We start from the raw sequence: 14,212 nt of genomic DNA, 5'->3' as shown, positions 1-14,212 counted from the left end.
ATCTCTTTTTTAAATGATGCTTTCCATATAAAGCTACTTCTCAATCAGGTACCTGCTAAATACTTGGAAACATTTAAAAGAAGTAAATTGCTTGGAAGCATCCCACAACTCTTCTAGAATTCTTGGAAAGACAATTCGAATTGATTGAAATGATAACATCCCAGAGCTTAAACGACCTCAGAGGTCCTTTAATCCAACACCCTAAATGCTGTTTGAACACTTACAATGGCAGACAAGTCACGGCTTCATTAAGCAGTACAGTTAAACTTCTAACAGATTTCTTTCATAATGAGCCAAAAGCTTTCCCACATAAACAGCATTTCAAATATTTGACATCCATGATCATGTACACTGCAACTAGCCCAAGTGTATTCCATTGATCCGGCAATGCCACTTCTGGGTATATATCCAAAGGAATTGAAATCAGGATTCAAAGAAATATCTGTACTCCCACGTTCATTGCAGCATTATTCACAACAGCTAAGACATGGAAGCAATCTAAATGTTCATCAATAGATGAATGAATAAAAAAAGGTGGTATAGGGGCCAGCCTCATGGCAAAGTGGTTACAGTTCCATGCACTCCGCTTCAGCAGCCCAGGGTTCATGGGTTCAGATCCTGGGTACAGATCTACTCCACTCATCAGATATGCCATAGCGGCATCCACATACAAAGTAGAGGAAGACTGGCACAGATGTTAGCTCAGGGAGAATCTTCTTCAAGCAAAAGAAAAAGAGGAGGATTGGCAACAGAGCTTAGCTCAGAGCAAATATTCCTCAAAAAAATTAAAAATGTGGTATATACACACAAAGAAATATTATTCAGCTTTAAACAAAAAAAGGAAATCTTGCCTATGCTTTTCAATGGGAAGGTTAAGCCTCACTTAACTGTCTTTCTTTACTGGTTAACCAGGCAGCATGATATAATGGGAAGACCTCTGGACAGAAAGGTAGGAAATCTATGTTTGAGTTTTCCTTACTTCCTGAACAGCCTCTCTGCTTTAGTTTCTTCTTATGAGGTGAGGAAGATAATCCAGAGGGTTTCCTAAAGTATTCTCCAGTTCAACCTCATACTCTGTATTAAATAATTATACCAATGCTGTAATTTAACCATATTTACTGTCAGTTCAGAGCATTATATGGGGAGAAGAAAAAGCACTGTGCAGGAGAAAGGGAAAAGATATTTAAAAAAGAAAAAACCTGAATGGAATCAAGAAATTCAAAATACCAAATACAAAAAATTAAAAGCCAATCTCACGTACAAATGATTGTTCTATGCCTAACGTGGTGGAAAAATTCCAAAAGATTGGGGAAACACCTTACCTGATGTTTAGTAGCTTCAGTGCATTTAGCAGCACTCCCCTTTTTACATCATAGTCTATTTTCTGATCAGTCCCAAAACTTGGAGCTCGATTGATCTGGAATTTACAAAGAAAACAATGAGAATAGCCAAATATTGGTAGGTCAATAAATATTCAGTATATATTTGCTAATCTAATGGGTCCTCCACCAGTAGAAGGACTCAGCAATAAATCTCAAAGTTCTACATGGTTGATGGCCCAGCTGCCATTGCGATACTCTCTTCCCCATCACCCTAAGCCAAGGAGTCGCAAGGAACTGACCGTTATCACTGACCCCTCTCTCCTACCTGTTTCAGATTCTTCCCTCTACTATCATGTAAAAGAAATTGGTCTATGAAGAAACATACTCACACAAGACAAAGTAATACGTGGAAAGGTAGAAAATTTTTTTTTCAGTTAACATTTTGAATTTCTTTCAAGTTTTATGTGAAATTGAAAAAAAAAAAAAGAAAGTAAAGAAGAACCACAAATGGCTGACAGAAGAAACTCTGAAAATTAGGGTTGCATCCAGCCAAAATTCTACTCTGTAATATTGATGGCTTCTTTGCTTCTCATTTCCTACCTCAGTTCTAAAATACACAAAACCCAGCAGATGTTCGAGTCTAAAAGCTCAGCAGCTTGTAAATGCATGCAAAAATGAGAATTATTACAAAGCAAATTAAATTAATAAATACTATTTATTAAACATCCAAATCAGTTTTATTACCAAAACAAGCACAATCATTTCATGCACACATCAAAGTATCCATAATAGACTCCGTGCTCCTAAATTAGCATGGTTCCCTCTGCCCAGTAACTTCCCCCCACCCCACCCCTATCTCTCAGAGCCCCCAGCCCCGACCCCACTTTCTCCAACCTGAAATACTCTGCTCAGGTGTCGCCTCTTCTGCAAAGATATTTTTTTGATTCTCAAACACACACATGTACACAGATTAATCAGTCTGTTGTTTGTTCTGGTTCTCTCTTCCGTATTTATATTTATACATATTATCATAAAACACGTATCTGAGTCCACAGTAGGCCAGGGCAAGTATTCTGTCTTATTTTTCTTGTATCTCAACCACCTGGCACAATGACTTATTGAAATTAATTCAAGGATACTTAAAGTATTAGAAGTATAGTCATACTCCACCCAATGTCTGTGTTTTCCCCTAAAAGTGTTTTCTATGATTGAATATTTCTGCAATTTTGCCACTACGAATCACAACTTACAAAAATTTCAGGTAACTAAAAGTTATCACAGCCTCAGAAGCCTCAGAAGCACTTCCTAACTTATTCCACTTGATGGCGCCAAAAGGTTTTTAACAACGTGTATTAGACGCCCCCCCTCCCCCCGGACCCCCCAACAATTGAAGCTGGGAGAAAATACAAAGAAACAAGATCTAAATCAGATTCTTTTAACTGCTTTAATAAAAATGAATGTTCATTATTTACAGCTGTTGGTTATTGTGGAGTTTCTTTCATGGTTCTGACTGATCTGGAAATGAAAGAATGAATAGAAATGAAAATATTTTAATGCAAACAATGCTGTTTAGCTGTTGGCTATCGTGGAGTGATGAAGGAGAGAACAAAGTATGGAAATAATGAAGGAGAGAATATGTATGAAGAAACGCTAATGCAAACAGTGGTATTTTGAGCCTTTAAAAAAAATGCAGAATTCAGTCAATTCTGATTTACCAAGCTAATACACAGCTCCGGTTAAGCAAATGCTTTTGAAAATGGCTAACTAAAATACCTATAAAATCACTATTCCCTGTTGTCCCCCTTCAGTTCCACCTCATGCATGTGCCTTCACTTCTTCCCCACCCCACCGAGGATAAAAGACAAATAGCAGGGCCAGAAAAAAAACATAGCTCAGAGCAGGAAAGGATGACTGCAGACAAAGAGTACACCTGAAGAAGAAAGCACCAGGCCTTAGTAAGGTGAAGGGCCCAGAGTGCCACCAAGTGCTTTCATATCCAAGGAACAGAGGAAGCAAAAGGATAAGGAAAACTCACAGCGATCTTATTTCTAGAATCAAGGCAGGAGCACACCTGACAGAATACCTGACAGAACTGCATTCAATTGGAAATATAATCCACATTATTTGCTCCTAGATTGAACACACACACAGGAAACTGTTGGCCTTCAAATTGGAAAAGAGTTCTTTCCTAAAAATATATTTTGAGTGATCTCACTTATCACTCGTTCAATTTGCTTTTGCAAACCTTGATATTACAGATATAACTTCCAACTTCTAAATCATCAACCAAAAAGAAGAGACAACCAACTTAAAATGAAAGGTAGTTGTTGATGTATCTTCTATAGCAATACGTTCCTTAAAATGTAACTAATGTAGTAAACACTAAGTGTTTAGATGTGTGCTATTTTCCTGATAAAGTTTCATGGCCATGCACTCTATGACTCCAGATCAGGGAGCTTCGGGGCAACTGCTGATGGGGTGCTGTAGGACCACAGGACTTCTATGGTTTCTTCTGGATATAATATAAATATAAAAATGACTGGAAGAAAAAGTAGAAAAATCTTAACCAGAGCTCATTTTTATTTCTCCCTTATATTATTCCATATTTTCCAAATGCTAAGCGACCTTTTGTAATCAAAGAAAAATAATGATGACTCTGATCATACCACGGACTGGCAGCAAACTCAATGGCACACAGTTGACAGCCTGGACACGAGGGGAGCCCCAGGTCACATAATACGGCCTCAAAGGAGAATTCATGTCACCTGGGGTGTTGGATACTGAATACTGATTAATGAACCAGTGGAGGCCCTCTTCTCTTGGAGAGTTTGAAGGGAGACCCACTGAAGACAGGGAGGCTGTGGCCCTGTTTCTAGGCACCCACAAAGAGGAAAGACAACATCCAGAAGTCATGAGGTGGTAGAAGACGTGAGGCTGAGAAAATAGTGGAGAAAGTGGACAACAAACCAGTAAAAGCAGATCCACACATATAATCAAAATTCCTGGCCTAGAAATTCACTCAATACTAATTTGGGGAAAGTAACATCAAACATATATTGATTCATTCTTGGAACTGTTCTATTCTCGGCATTTTTATTGTCTGCTTCCCACATGCTCCAGTCAGGCCACTTTATGCTCAGTTAATGAGATAACTGTGCCAAGCACACATTTAAGAAACATTTGTTTTAATATACAAGAAGAGTGATAACTTCTCTTCTTCCAGAAATTCCTTACCTCCAGAAGCCACGGCTTTAGTTTTCTATCCAATAAAATATCAAATCCCAGGACTTCGAAGCAGACACTTTCACTTCCTGGAGGTTGACCAGGTCTGCACATTCGATACGCATGCAGGACGTGAGGTTCTGCTACAATCAGGGTCTTTACCACCAACTCCTAAAAGGATTGTGATAAAAAAAAAGTGAAATGCCTTATTTCTTTGTATCTCATTTACAGACATGGAAATGTGGGCTGGACTTGCAAACTAGCGTCCTGGTCAAGTCCACAAAGCTCTATGGCACTGAGCCCCTGCCACTGCTCTGACTTCATCTCAGACAACTCCTCGCCCGCCCACTGTGTTCCAGCCAGGCTTGCCTTCTCTGTGCCCCTTGCACTGGCTGTCCCCTCTTCCTGGAACAGTCTTCCCCCAATATTCCCATGTCTGACTCCTTGATGTGCAGAGAGGCCTTCCTTGACCCCCGAGTCAAAAGCAGCCGCCCACCCCTTATTCCTTACTGCATCTCCACACAGCAGAGAATCAGCTGATATGTTTTCCTTTTTATTAGAGCAGAGTCCTTGTCTGTCTTCTCTACAACCTCATTCCCAGTGCCTACAGTAACGCCTGGAATTTAGAAAATGCTCAAAAACACTGATGAACAAATAAGTAAAATAAAAGTTGACAAACGTGGCTTCTATTTGTTCAATAAGGGTAGGACCATACTCTAGCCTTCTCAGAAACCATACAGAAGGGGATAGGGATGGCAGGGATGAAAAGTCTCAAGAAGAGTAAACTATTTCACAAAGAACATTATAGAAACTCCACTTAGACAAAGCCCGAAAGGACTAGGAGGACAGAATCCAGGAGAGCTGGTTTCTTCGTGCAGTGTTGATCTCGTAGTTTCTAAGGTTTATCTGAGACGAGAGTACTACCAATTAAAGAACTAGCTACATTATCTGTAAGGACACACAAGACTACCAGGGTGAGTTACTAACGCTAATAAAACAAGAAGCTGGCTCACTGAAGTTTGAGAACAAGCTATGCAATGTGGAAAAGCTGTCCCACTGGTTTCTGCTGAGAATATACTGCCTTTTGAACTCCCTCTCTACAGGCAGAGGCAATAGTGCACGGCAGTTCAGAATGTGGCTCGGAAGTCAGATTTTCTGGGTGTAGTCCTGGCTTTGCTACTTGCTAGATGGGCAACCTCAGTCACGTTGCTCAAACTCTGTGACTTTCATTTTTCCCCCAATGTGAACTAGCAATAGTAATAGCTCCTGCTGCAAAAGACCGATGAAGGACAGAGTGAGACTCCATGTGACGCTCTCAGCATAGTGCCCAGAATAGAGGACGCCTTCAATACATGCGAGCGACCTAATGGCTACTCTTGTCACAGCTATTCCATCACTCCTCTAGAACTCCAGCTCAGATGTCAGGTCAGACACAAACATCCCACTGCCTGCTGGGAGCAATATTTATTATATGTGAGAAAAAATGGAAGACAGAGGTTAACCTCACTGTTACCCAGAATCCCAATCAAGACCATATTTGAGGGTAAGTATCAGAGATGTCATGAAGGGTTGTTCTCAGAAAATTTTATTCAGAATAACAAATCCATGGTAGCACCATAATATAAAGATCAAAGACAAAAAGTCACTTCCTATAAATCTTTGGAGATATTACTGAAACCACTTGAGAGTAGAGGAAAGAAAGTTAAAACCTTGGCTAAGAAAGTGTCTGTATGAAACAAGACAGGCGGGGAGAAAAGTGAACATTAATTAACAGATCCTGAACTGCAAATCTGTGTTTTCTTTACATAAAAAACAACATACTTTTGGAAATGTAAAGGCAAGATTTTACGTGAAAATCAGGAATGAGAGAACAAAACACAAATTCAATGCCGCTAATGTTTTTGAGAATTTCCACCATAGTGTCATCGCTCTGAAAGACGATTTGTAGACTTGTAGCTAACGTATATAAAAAACATTCAAAGATGGCTTTATAAGTGATAATAATCTTTTTTAGTCTCTATGGCTTGGTTTTCTTTGATGTCTTATTCATTCTAGACCAACACAAAAGCACATATCTCTGTCTTTCATAGAGAGTATTGATGAATGTTAGTTTTCATACATAGATAGTCACTTTTTAGAGAAATCACCACCAATAAAGTGGTCATTGAAAATAGTCCTAAGTTAAATTCATGAAACTTTAAACTACGATAAAAATTTACTGCTTGATTGCCTTCTCCACTTCATCCTGTCATTCTCTTTTTATATAATCCCATTAATTCACTTTAAACAGATATTCATAAGTACATGCAATTCTAATAAAGAAGGCAAATTTTAAAATAAAATTTTAAATTTTATTTGACAATTTGACAATTGTAAGAAAAGTACCTGGAAAAGTTAACAATTTATTAATTATTAATTTTTTTATAGAATATTAATATATATTCTAACTGAATGATGCAAAATTTACCCATTTATAGAAAAGATCATGAAACGTGTCCGAGATTAATAGGCCCACATTGGCCATGTTCAGCTCATATCTGAAACTTATATTTAGGCTCCACAGAAAAGTTAATTTCCATACCCTCTTATTTATATTAGTCTTACTTGTAAACCTTCTGCTAATTCAATTATGTGGGGAAAGTACCACTTCAAAGCAATGTATGTAAAGCTAGTCATGCTCATTTTTCTCTCTGATTCTCCCTACACATTCCTCACCAAAGCAGCCCAAAAGGTTCTGCCTTTTCACAAAGACCTCCCCAAAGAATCAAACCCATATGGAAATGAAAGATTTGGTAAAGAAAAAAAGAACACCAGAGAGCATAGAAAACTTTCTTGGTCTTTTCATCAAAGGACTCATTCATTAAATCATCCAGGTATCATCAATGAGCTACTGTCCAAAAACAGCAAATTTCACCACTTGGATGGTTCTGATCCACTATGACAGTAAACTATCATTATTAGAAAATTTTTTGGAATTTCTACAAAATTGGCCTTTGGATAAAATAAATAAATAAATAAACAGCATTGACGTAATCAAATTTCTTGTATGGATGTATTCAGTCTCTCAGGAAGATATAACAGAAAGCTAGCAAGTTGGTGGCCATCTGACAAACATTTGCGGTGGAGGCTCTACATTTTTAAAAATTTTGAATTTTTTGCGGATGTTTATAAATCAGAAGATTTATGGCTTCTATTGACAAACTAAAAGAATGAGCCACACTGGGCCCCAAATACCCTGTGAGACCAATAGGGGGTTGTCCATCCCCTTCAGGGCTCTCATGCACTTCAAATTACCACAGTTCCTAGCATGCCCTATTTCTTCTATCCAAACTAGTTCACTCCTTTTCACTTGTCTGACACCTAAGGGCCTTTGGATTTGCCTTCTGCAATATAGAAAATAAGGTCAAAAAAATCCACCAACAAAACAATCAACAAAAGGATAAATATAATGATGCTGATTTTTCTGATTTTCCCAAGAGAACCAAGTTCAACCAACTATGAACTTTCATGTCCATTTTCCATGATAGATTTACTTAAATTATATATTATTTGTCCCAAAAGGAAAGTTAAATCAAATTGTATAGCCCTAATCATATTAAGTATTTTCATATTAAGTATTTCCTCTAACTTTGAATACCATTTTAATACTTCTGCTAGGATTAATAAAGGATCTGTTTCACCAAGGTTATCTTCTTGTCTGTTTCCTTTTCTCTCTTTACCCTTACCATTTGGAATTTCATCCACTGCCATGGCTTTATTTATGAATTGCACCCCAAACATACACTTTTAACTGCCTACTTGACCTTACAACCTGAGACAGCATTTCAAGTTCAACATATCTAAAGTAGAACTCATCATCATAGCCTCATGGACTTTTAAAAATTTAGTTCAGGTGTCAACGCCTCCAGGAAGTCCTCCTCCGATTCCCACCCAACCAAAGCTATGCTACGTGGTCTTCCTCCACATGCCCACAGCATCCAGTGCACACCTCTGTTGTTGTACTTGCTACACTGCACTTCATCAACAATTTATGTGCAGGCTTTTCCTACCAAACTAAATTTTTTGAGGACCGGAGCTGTACCTTATAAATCTTTAAATTATGAACCAGAGACAAGCTTATATCATGAGTTCAATAAATGTTTACTGAATGGATGAATGAATGAATGAAAAAATGAACAAATGAATAGAACTCTCTTCCCTCATCTGCAAAACCAAGGTCTACATCCTCTTCTCAAAATAAATTCCTTCCCACTCTATTTCAGATAATGGCACACTAGTTCTGCCTATAATTCCTCCTTAAACTAGAGAGGAATCTCTGAATGCTTCTCCTCCATTCTGGACGTTCAGTTAGTCTTTACCTCATTGGCACTGCTTTCATTGTGGTTTAATTCAGACCCTTCTTTTCACCTAACTCCTCCCAGGTGCCCTCCTCTACCTACTCTTGGTCTCCACTCTAACCCATCCTACACCTATTTTCAGATTTATCTTTTAAATTCATATGTTTGGCCTTAGTATTCTCCTTAAAAACTGGAAGGAATGAATCCTGACTCCCTACCAAATGAAGCCTTCATTTTCAGACCTAAAATTTGGCCCCCACATATCTTTCCACCCGTTAAGTCCCCACGAATCTCCCATGAATACCACATGTGCCAACCTGGACCACTGATCATTATTCTCACACCTCTATGCCTTTACTTACACTTTTGCCTCCACCTACAATTCCCTCTCTCCCATCCCTAGCAGTAAAAAATACTACTTATCTATCAAGGTCCATCACAAATTCCACTTTCTTCAGGAAAACACTTTTTTATCAGCCCAATCTAAAACTGTAATCTGTTCTTCATTTAAAATGCTTGATGATCCTTTAACTTAATCAGAAGAAAGACAGTTATAATTGTGGAATGGCATAATCTTACTGAAATATCACTCCAAAACTTAGCAACATCATGTTGATTTGCTTGTAGGAATTCCGTAAACCATTTGATGGAACGTTTGCTGCCTTTGTTTTCAGTTTCATCCCTTTCAAAACGCTCATTGTGCTTGTTCACAGAGTAGTTTGTCAGATGCATGTATAACTGGGTCTGTAACAAGTAAGAACCAACGTTGTTATCACCTATGAGACTCTAGAACCATGAGGTTTCATAGAAAAGAAAGCAAAGAGAAAAGACAATTTTGAAGTTTAAAATATACAAATTGACAATTTCATGATTATTTAGATAATTTACAAATTAAACGGAATGGCACATTTCCCTTAAAAGGATTGTGAATGTAGTCATCTATAGAGTTACTTTATACAGCATTGAAAATATATCTACTATAAAAGTATTAAACTAAAATAAAAATAAGAATATATAGAGTAATTAAATGAAAATAGAAAACTACATATTTTTTGCTAAGCATGAAAATGCTCTAAGATTGTTTTTGTTTCTTTTTAATGTTTTTGGTCACTTACAGTTTACACCCAAATTTGTTTTGGGAAAGGAATTTTCTGAAAGAGCATTCTATGTCTTTTTAAAGAAAAATAAAATGAAAGTTCAAGTAAGTAGCACAAACGACGAGGCAGGACTACCAAACACCACCTCTGCCCTCCCATACTGACCGGAGGCCACTTGAGTTCATTACCAAGACAGAGCGCACTTAGAGTCAGAGACAGAAGCTCCATACGATGCTGGGCCGACGTCTAAATGATTAACAATAAGTGTACAGTGCTCCATATTGGGGCTTTTATCTTAGTCTCTTTATATTCTTATGTTTGTTGATACCATTATCCTCAAATAAACTTGAAAAAGAATTCAAAATTTAAGACTTCTCATAAATGTCAATTAATTCACATCTAATGGCTCCTTATCAATCCAGCAAAAACATTCATCAAGTCTATAAATCCTACCCTCATGATCCTATGCCTAGAGATTCAGACAGCAGCACAGCATCACAATGAATATACGCTTCCTGCACACGATTATTATTTTAGTGTGTTACTAACCAAGTGTATTCATATCATATTTTATTTTCACTGCAGTTACTTAGGTCTATAGCACTGAAATCTTCGAAGCAAATATGCAGAACTGATCATTTGAGTTACATGTTGTTTACTAACTCACATGTTCGCCATTAATTAAAATTTGTTTTTTTATTCATTAAACAATATCCAGGGAGCACCTCCTCTTGGCAGGAATTTGTGCTGGGCACTGTGGATACAAAGATGCTCAGGACAGATACAGTCCCTCCCTCAGGAAACTTAGAAAAAGCTTTAAATTAAGAGATATTTATGAAAACAAAGAGCATAAAACTTATGCTTGTCTAATTTTAAGTACTTGATTTAAAGAAAAAGGAAATTAAGCAAACTATAAATTTTCTAGTTTCCAAAATATAAATCATTTTTTAATTTAAATAACAAATCCTTTTTTGAGGAGCTCTCCATTTGGCAAAAAAATTTCTTAAAATAGATAATAGTAGTAATAAAAACTAGCTATCCTAGTGCAAAAGTGAGCAAGAAATGGAACTTTGCATTTTTCTTAAAACATTATCTTTGTAAGTAGGATTGGAAATTTCACAGTTTCACATCAACATTGACAAAAATCCCCTTCTAAACAATCCACTGCTAGTTGGACATTTGCCATAAGGAGAAGTGAAGGCAGCTATGAACCAAACAGAAACCTGCAAGGGATGAAAAGGATATAACCACCCTCCACCCTATGATTCAGCATATAGGCTCCATATAATGAATTGGGATATAAAACTTTTCAAGGATTGGCCAACTGCGACAACAGGAGCAAAAAATGGATGTTTATTACATTTCAATAAATTATGATCTTCTTATATGTAGTTTATCAATATTTAATTCTTATAGAAATACACAGCTCATTACAAAATACACGTTCACTATTTATAAAATTGGAAATACTAAGAAGGAAAACATAGGCAGCAGTCTGCCGTCTAAAAACAACTAATGAGAGCATTTTGGAGTTTTCTCCCAGCCTTTTTTCTTATACTAACCTTTTACATAATTGTGATCTCACTTTAGATAAAATTTTGTATTTCGCTTTTTGATTTCTTCTTGTCTTAATCTAGGAACTCGATCATGAACTTTTAGAGATATATGAGGCACAGCGACATTTACATAGGAGAATATCATTTTGCATACATGGGAAAACCAAAGCCAGGAGATGACGTGATTTAAGAGCACTTGGCAAAGGGAGACCCAGAGGCCACACTTCCTGACTCCCAGTCTCTCATTATGATTTCCTAACCCAGTGTACTTACGCAAATTACATACGTATAACTTAAGATACTACAATAAATCACCTAAATGAGCTTCCAAGTCTTACCCTTTCCTATCTCTTCCATTACTCTTTCCTCTCAAAACATGACTATCTGCCTTCAGGTGTGTAATCCATTCTTATCCAATTATAATCTATGAGCTGACAAGTCCCAAATTATGCCTGTAGCTCAGCTCTCTTATCTGAACTTCGGACCTATACTATATATCCAAAGCCCCATAGTATAGAACCATTGAAAGGTTGCACAGGCAGGTCAAACCAAACACATCAGCTTTCTACAAAACCTTTAACAGCTCCTGTACTCCCTATCACAGTAAATAACACTCCATCCACCAACTGCCAATGCCAAAAATCTTGAGTTTTATCCTTAATTTCTCTTGCTCTTGCTCTACAAATCCAACCTGTCAATGTTATCCATGTTATCTTAAACATACCTTAAATCTATATTCTTAGTCCAGCCCTACTGCTATTTCTTCAAATTAAGTCATCTTTCCTCTCACACGTGGTTAGATAAGAATACAGCTTCTTGTCTCCCTTACTCTAGTCTCTCCCATCCGTCTACACCCCATCTCACATTCCCCACAATGTAGACCAAGTGAACTTTTTAAGACACAAATCTCATTCCTTCTTTCCCTTGTTTAAAACCTTTCAATGTTTCCCTTCGTCTTAGGTTAAATTCCAAAATCCCAGACATGGTCCTGAAAGATCTGGCCTCTAGGACTCTCCATCCTCATCTCTGAACAGCCGCCCCTACTTAGTGTGTACTTTAGCCATACTGAACTTGTCTGCTTTCTCCAGACATACCACACTCCCTCTCACTTACCTCTGGACCATTCTTCTACTTGGAGTTCCACCCCACCCCACCCCAACATGGCTAACCCCTCATTATTCAGATTTCATTTTACAAACTCCCTCTCTAACCTTTATCTCCAACTGGGTTAGATGCCCCTGCTATGCTCTGCCATAGCACCCTCGGTTTCTTAGACCATTACACTTACCATCGAGTATTATAATTGCTTATTTTATTTTCTGCTTCCCCACTAGATTACTGCTATTGTGAGGTCAAGTACTGTAACTGCCTTGGTCACTGTTTTTCCAAAACCAGCACAATGCCCAGAACGCAGTAGAATTCAAACATTACTCGATGATTGAATACATCCACACTTAGGACTTTCAAAGAGATGACGCTTTCTTTTATCTTCCTTTCCTGTGAAAACGTGGACAATTCCCTTATTCTTCCTTTGCCAGGTTTATAACATTTTCAGTTAATGAATGTAGTAACATTTATGAAGTCATTGTTTAATTCTGAAAATATGACTACTCAATGGAGTTAATCATGTGCATAATATTGCAGGAACGGTAACCAGGCCTTTGACAAAAATGGGAAAAAATAATTGATTGCAATTTTTGCTACAATTAGTAGATCCAAAAGTAGAGTTAGAGGTTAACTAAACTTTTAAGTATGGATAATAAATTACAGTTTATCTTTCATAAGCTATAAATTACAGTTTATTACTTTCATGATAAATTATGATAAATTACAGTTTGACTTTTATAAACTATAAATTAGAGTTATGAATTTATCAGTATGTTATGGTTGCACAAGAAATCTTAATGGACAATCTACAAAAAGCTCCATTTAACAGACTTAAAAATGCACACTGAAACTGCCAATTTATGTCTCCACTTCCTATTTGGTAAATTTACAAGCTTCTCTTTCATTCCAACAAAAATTAATAACTCTACTTTCCGATAACTTTTGCTTTCTCTGTTTCATATACTTTCTCCCACATTCTACGTGTTTAAACCGTCCCTTTTCTACAAAGCCTGCTCAAGCACCTCCTCCTCCGTGAGGAGCTGAACGCACTATCCCTGCCCTCAACTCCGTAACTTTGCCTGCACTTCTCAATGGCATATTATTTTTTATTTATATTTCCATATAAACCATTTCTATACAGGGCCACTGCACACACATATGTGCTTTGAAATCCATTTCTATGTACGGCCACTGCATACATGTGTGTGCTTTAAAATGCATCCTCGCCACAACTAGAAGGACCTGCAACTAAGATACACAACTATGTACTGGGGGGGTTTGGGAAATAAAGCAGGGGAAAAAAAAAAGGAAGATTGGCAACAGTTGTTAGCCTAGGTGCCAATCTTTGAAAAAAAAAATAAAATGCATCCTTGTGCTCCCAGAGGGGGTGCCTTTCCCTAATTAGCCTGCCAAGAACAGAAGTGTTTTTTAAATAATTTTCAAAAAGCTGTCCATAAATTAGAAGCGGTCTTATTTATGTATGCAACTCTTCTAGACTATAAAAATCTGAGAGGAGAGACTTTGATTCGTATAACCTTTATACACAATGGTGCTTTAAAATTATACTGGAC

At 37.3% G+C, this 14,212-nt stretch overlaps 1 protein-coding gene across 10 annotated transcripts in view; it reads right to left on the bottom strand.

Moving 5' to 3' along the window:
- Window positions 1-14,212, bottom strand: part of TTLL7 (tubulin tyrosine ligase like 7) — a 134,075-nt gene that overhangs the window by 61,790 nt on the left and 58,073 nt on the right. For all 10 annotated transcript variants that reach the window (XR_011438854.1, XM_005610468.4, XM_001497543.7 and 7 more), the window contains exons 8-10: window positions 9,461-9,625; window positions 4,557-4,715; window positions 1,323-1,417 (exon numbers count right to left, since the gene is read on the bottom strand). Coding sequence is in view for 9 of the 10 variants with exons in the window: in XM_005610468.4 (XP_005610525.2) it covers window positions 1,323-1,417; window positions 4,557-4,715; window positions 9,461-9,625 (419 nt within the window). In the remaining variant the exon portion in view is untranslated. The remainder of the gene's footprint in view (window positions 1-1,322; window positions 1,418-4,556; window positions 4,716-9,460; window positions 9,626-14,212) is intronic.

This window comes from Equus caballus, chromosome 5 (assembly GCF_041296265.1).
Source record: "Equus caballus isolate H_3958 breed thoroughbred chromosome 5, TB-T2T, whole genome shotgun sequence".
Taxonomy (NCBI): domain Eukaryota; kingdom Metazoa; phylum Chordata; class Mammalia; order Perissodactyla; family Equidae; genus Equus; species Equus caballus.
Note: the sequence above shows the minus strand (reverse complement) of the source record. Positions and strands in the feature narration are given on the sequence as shown.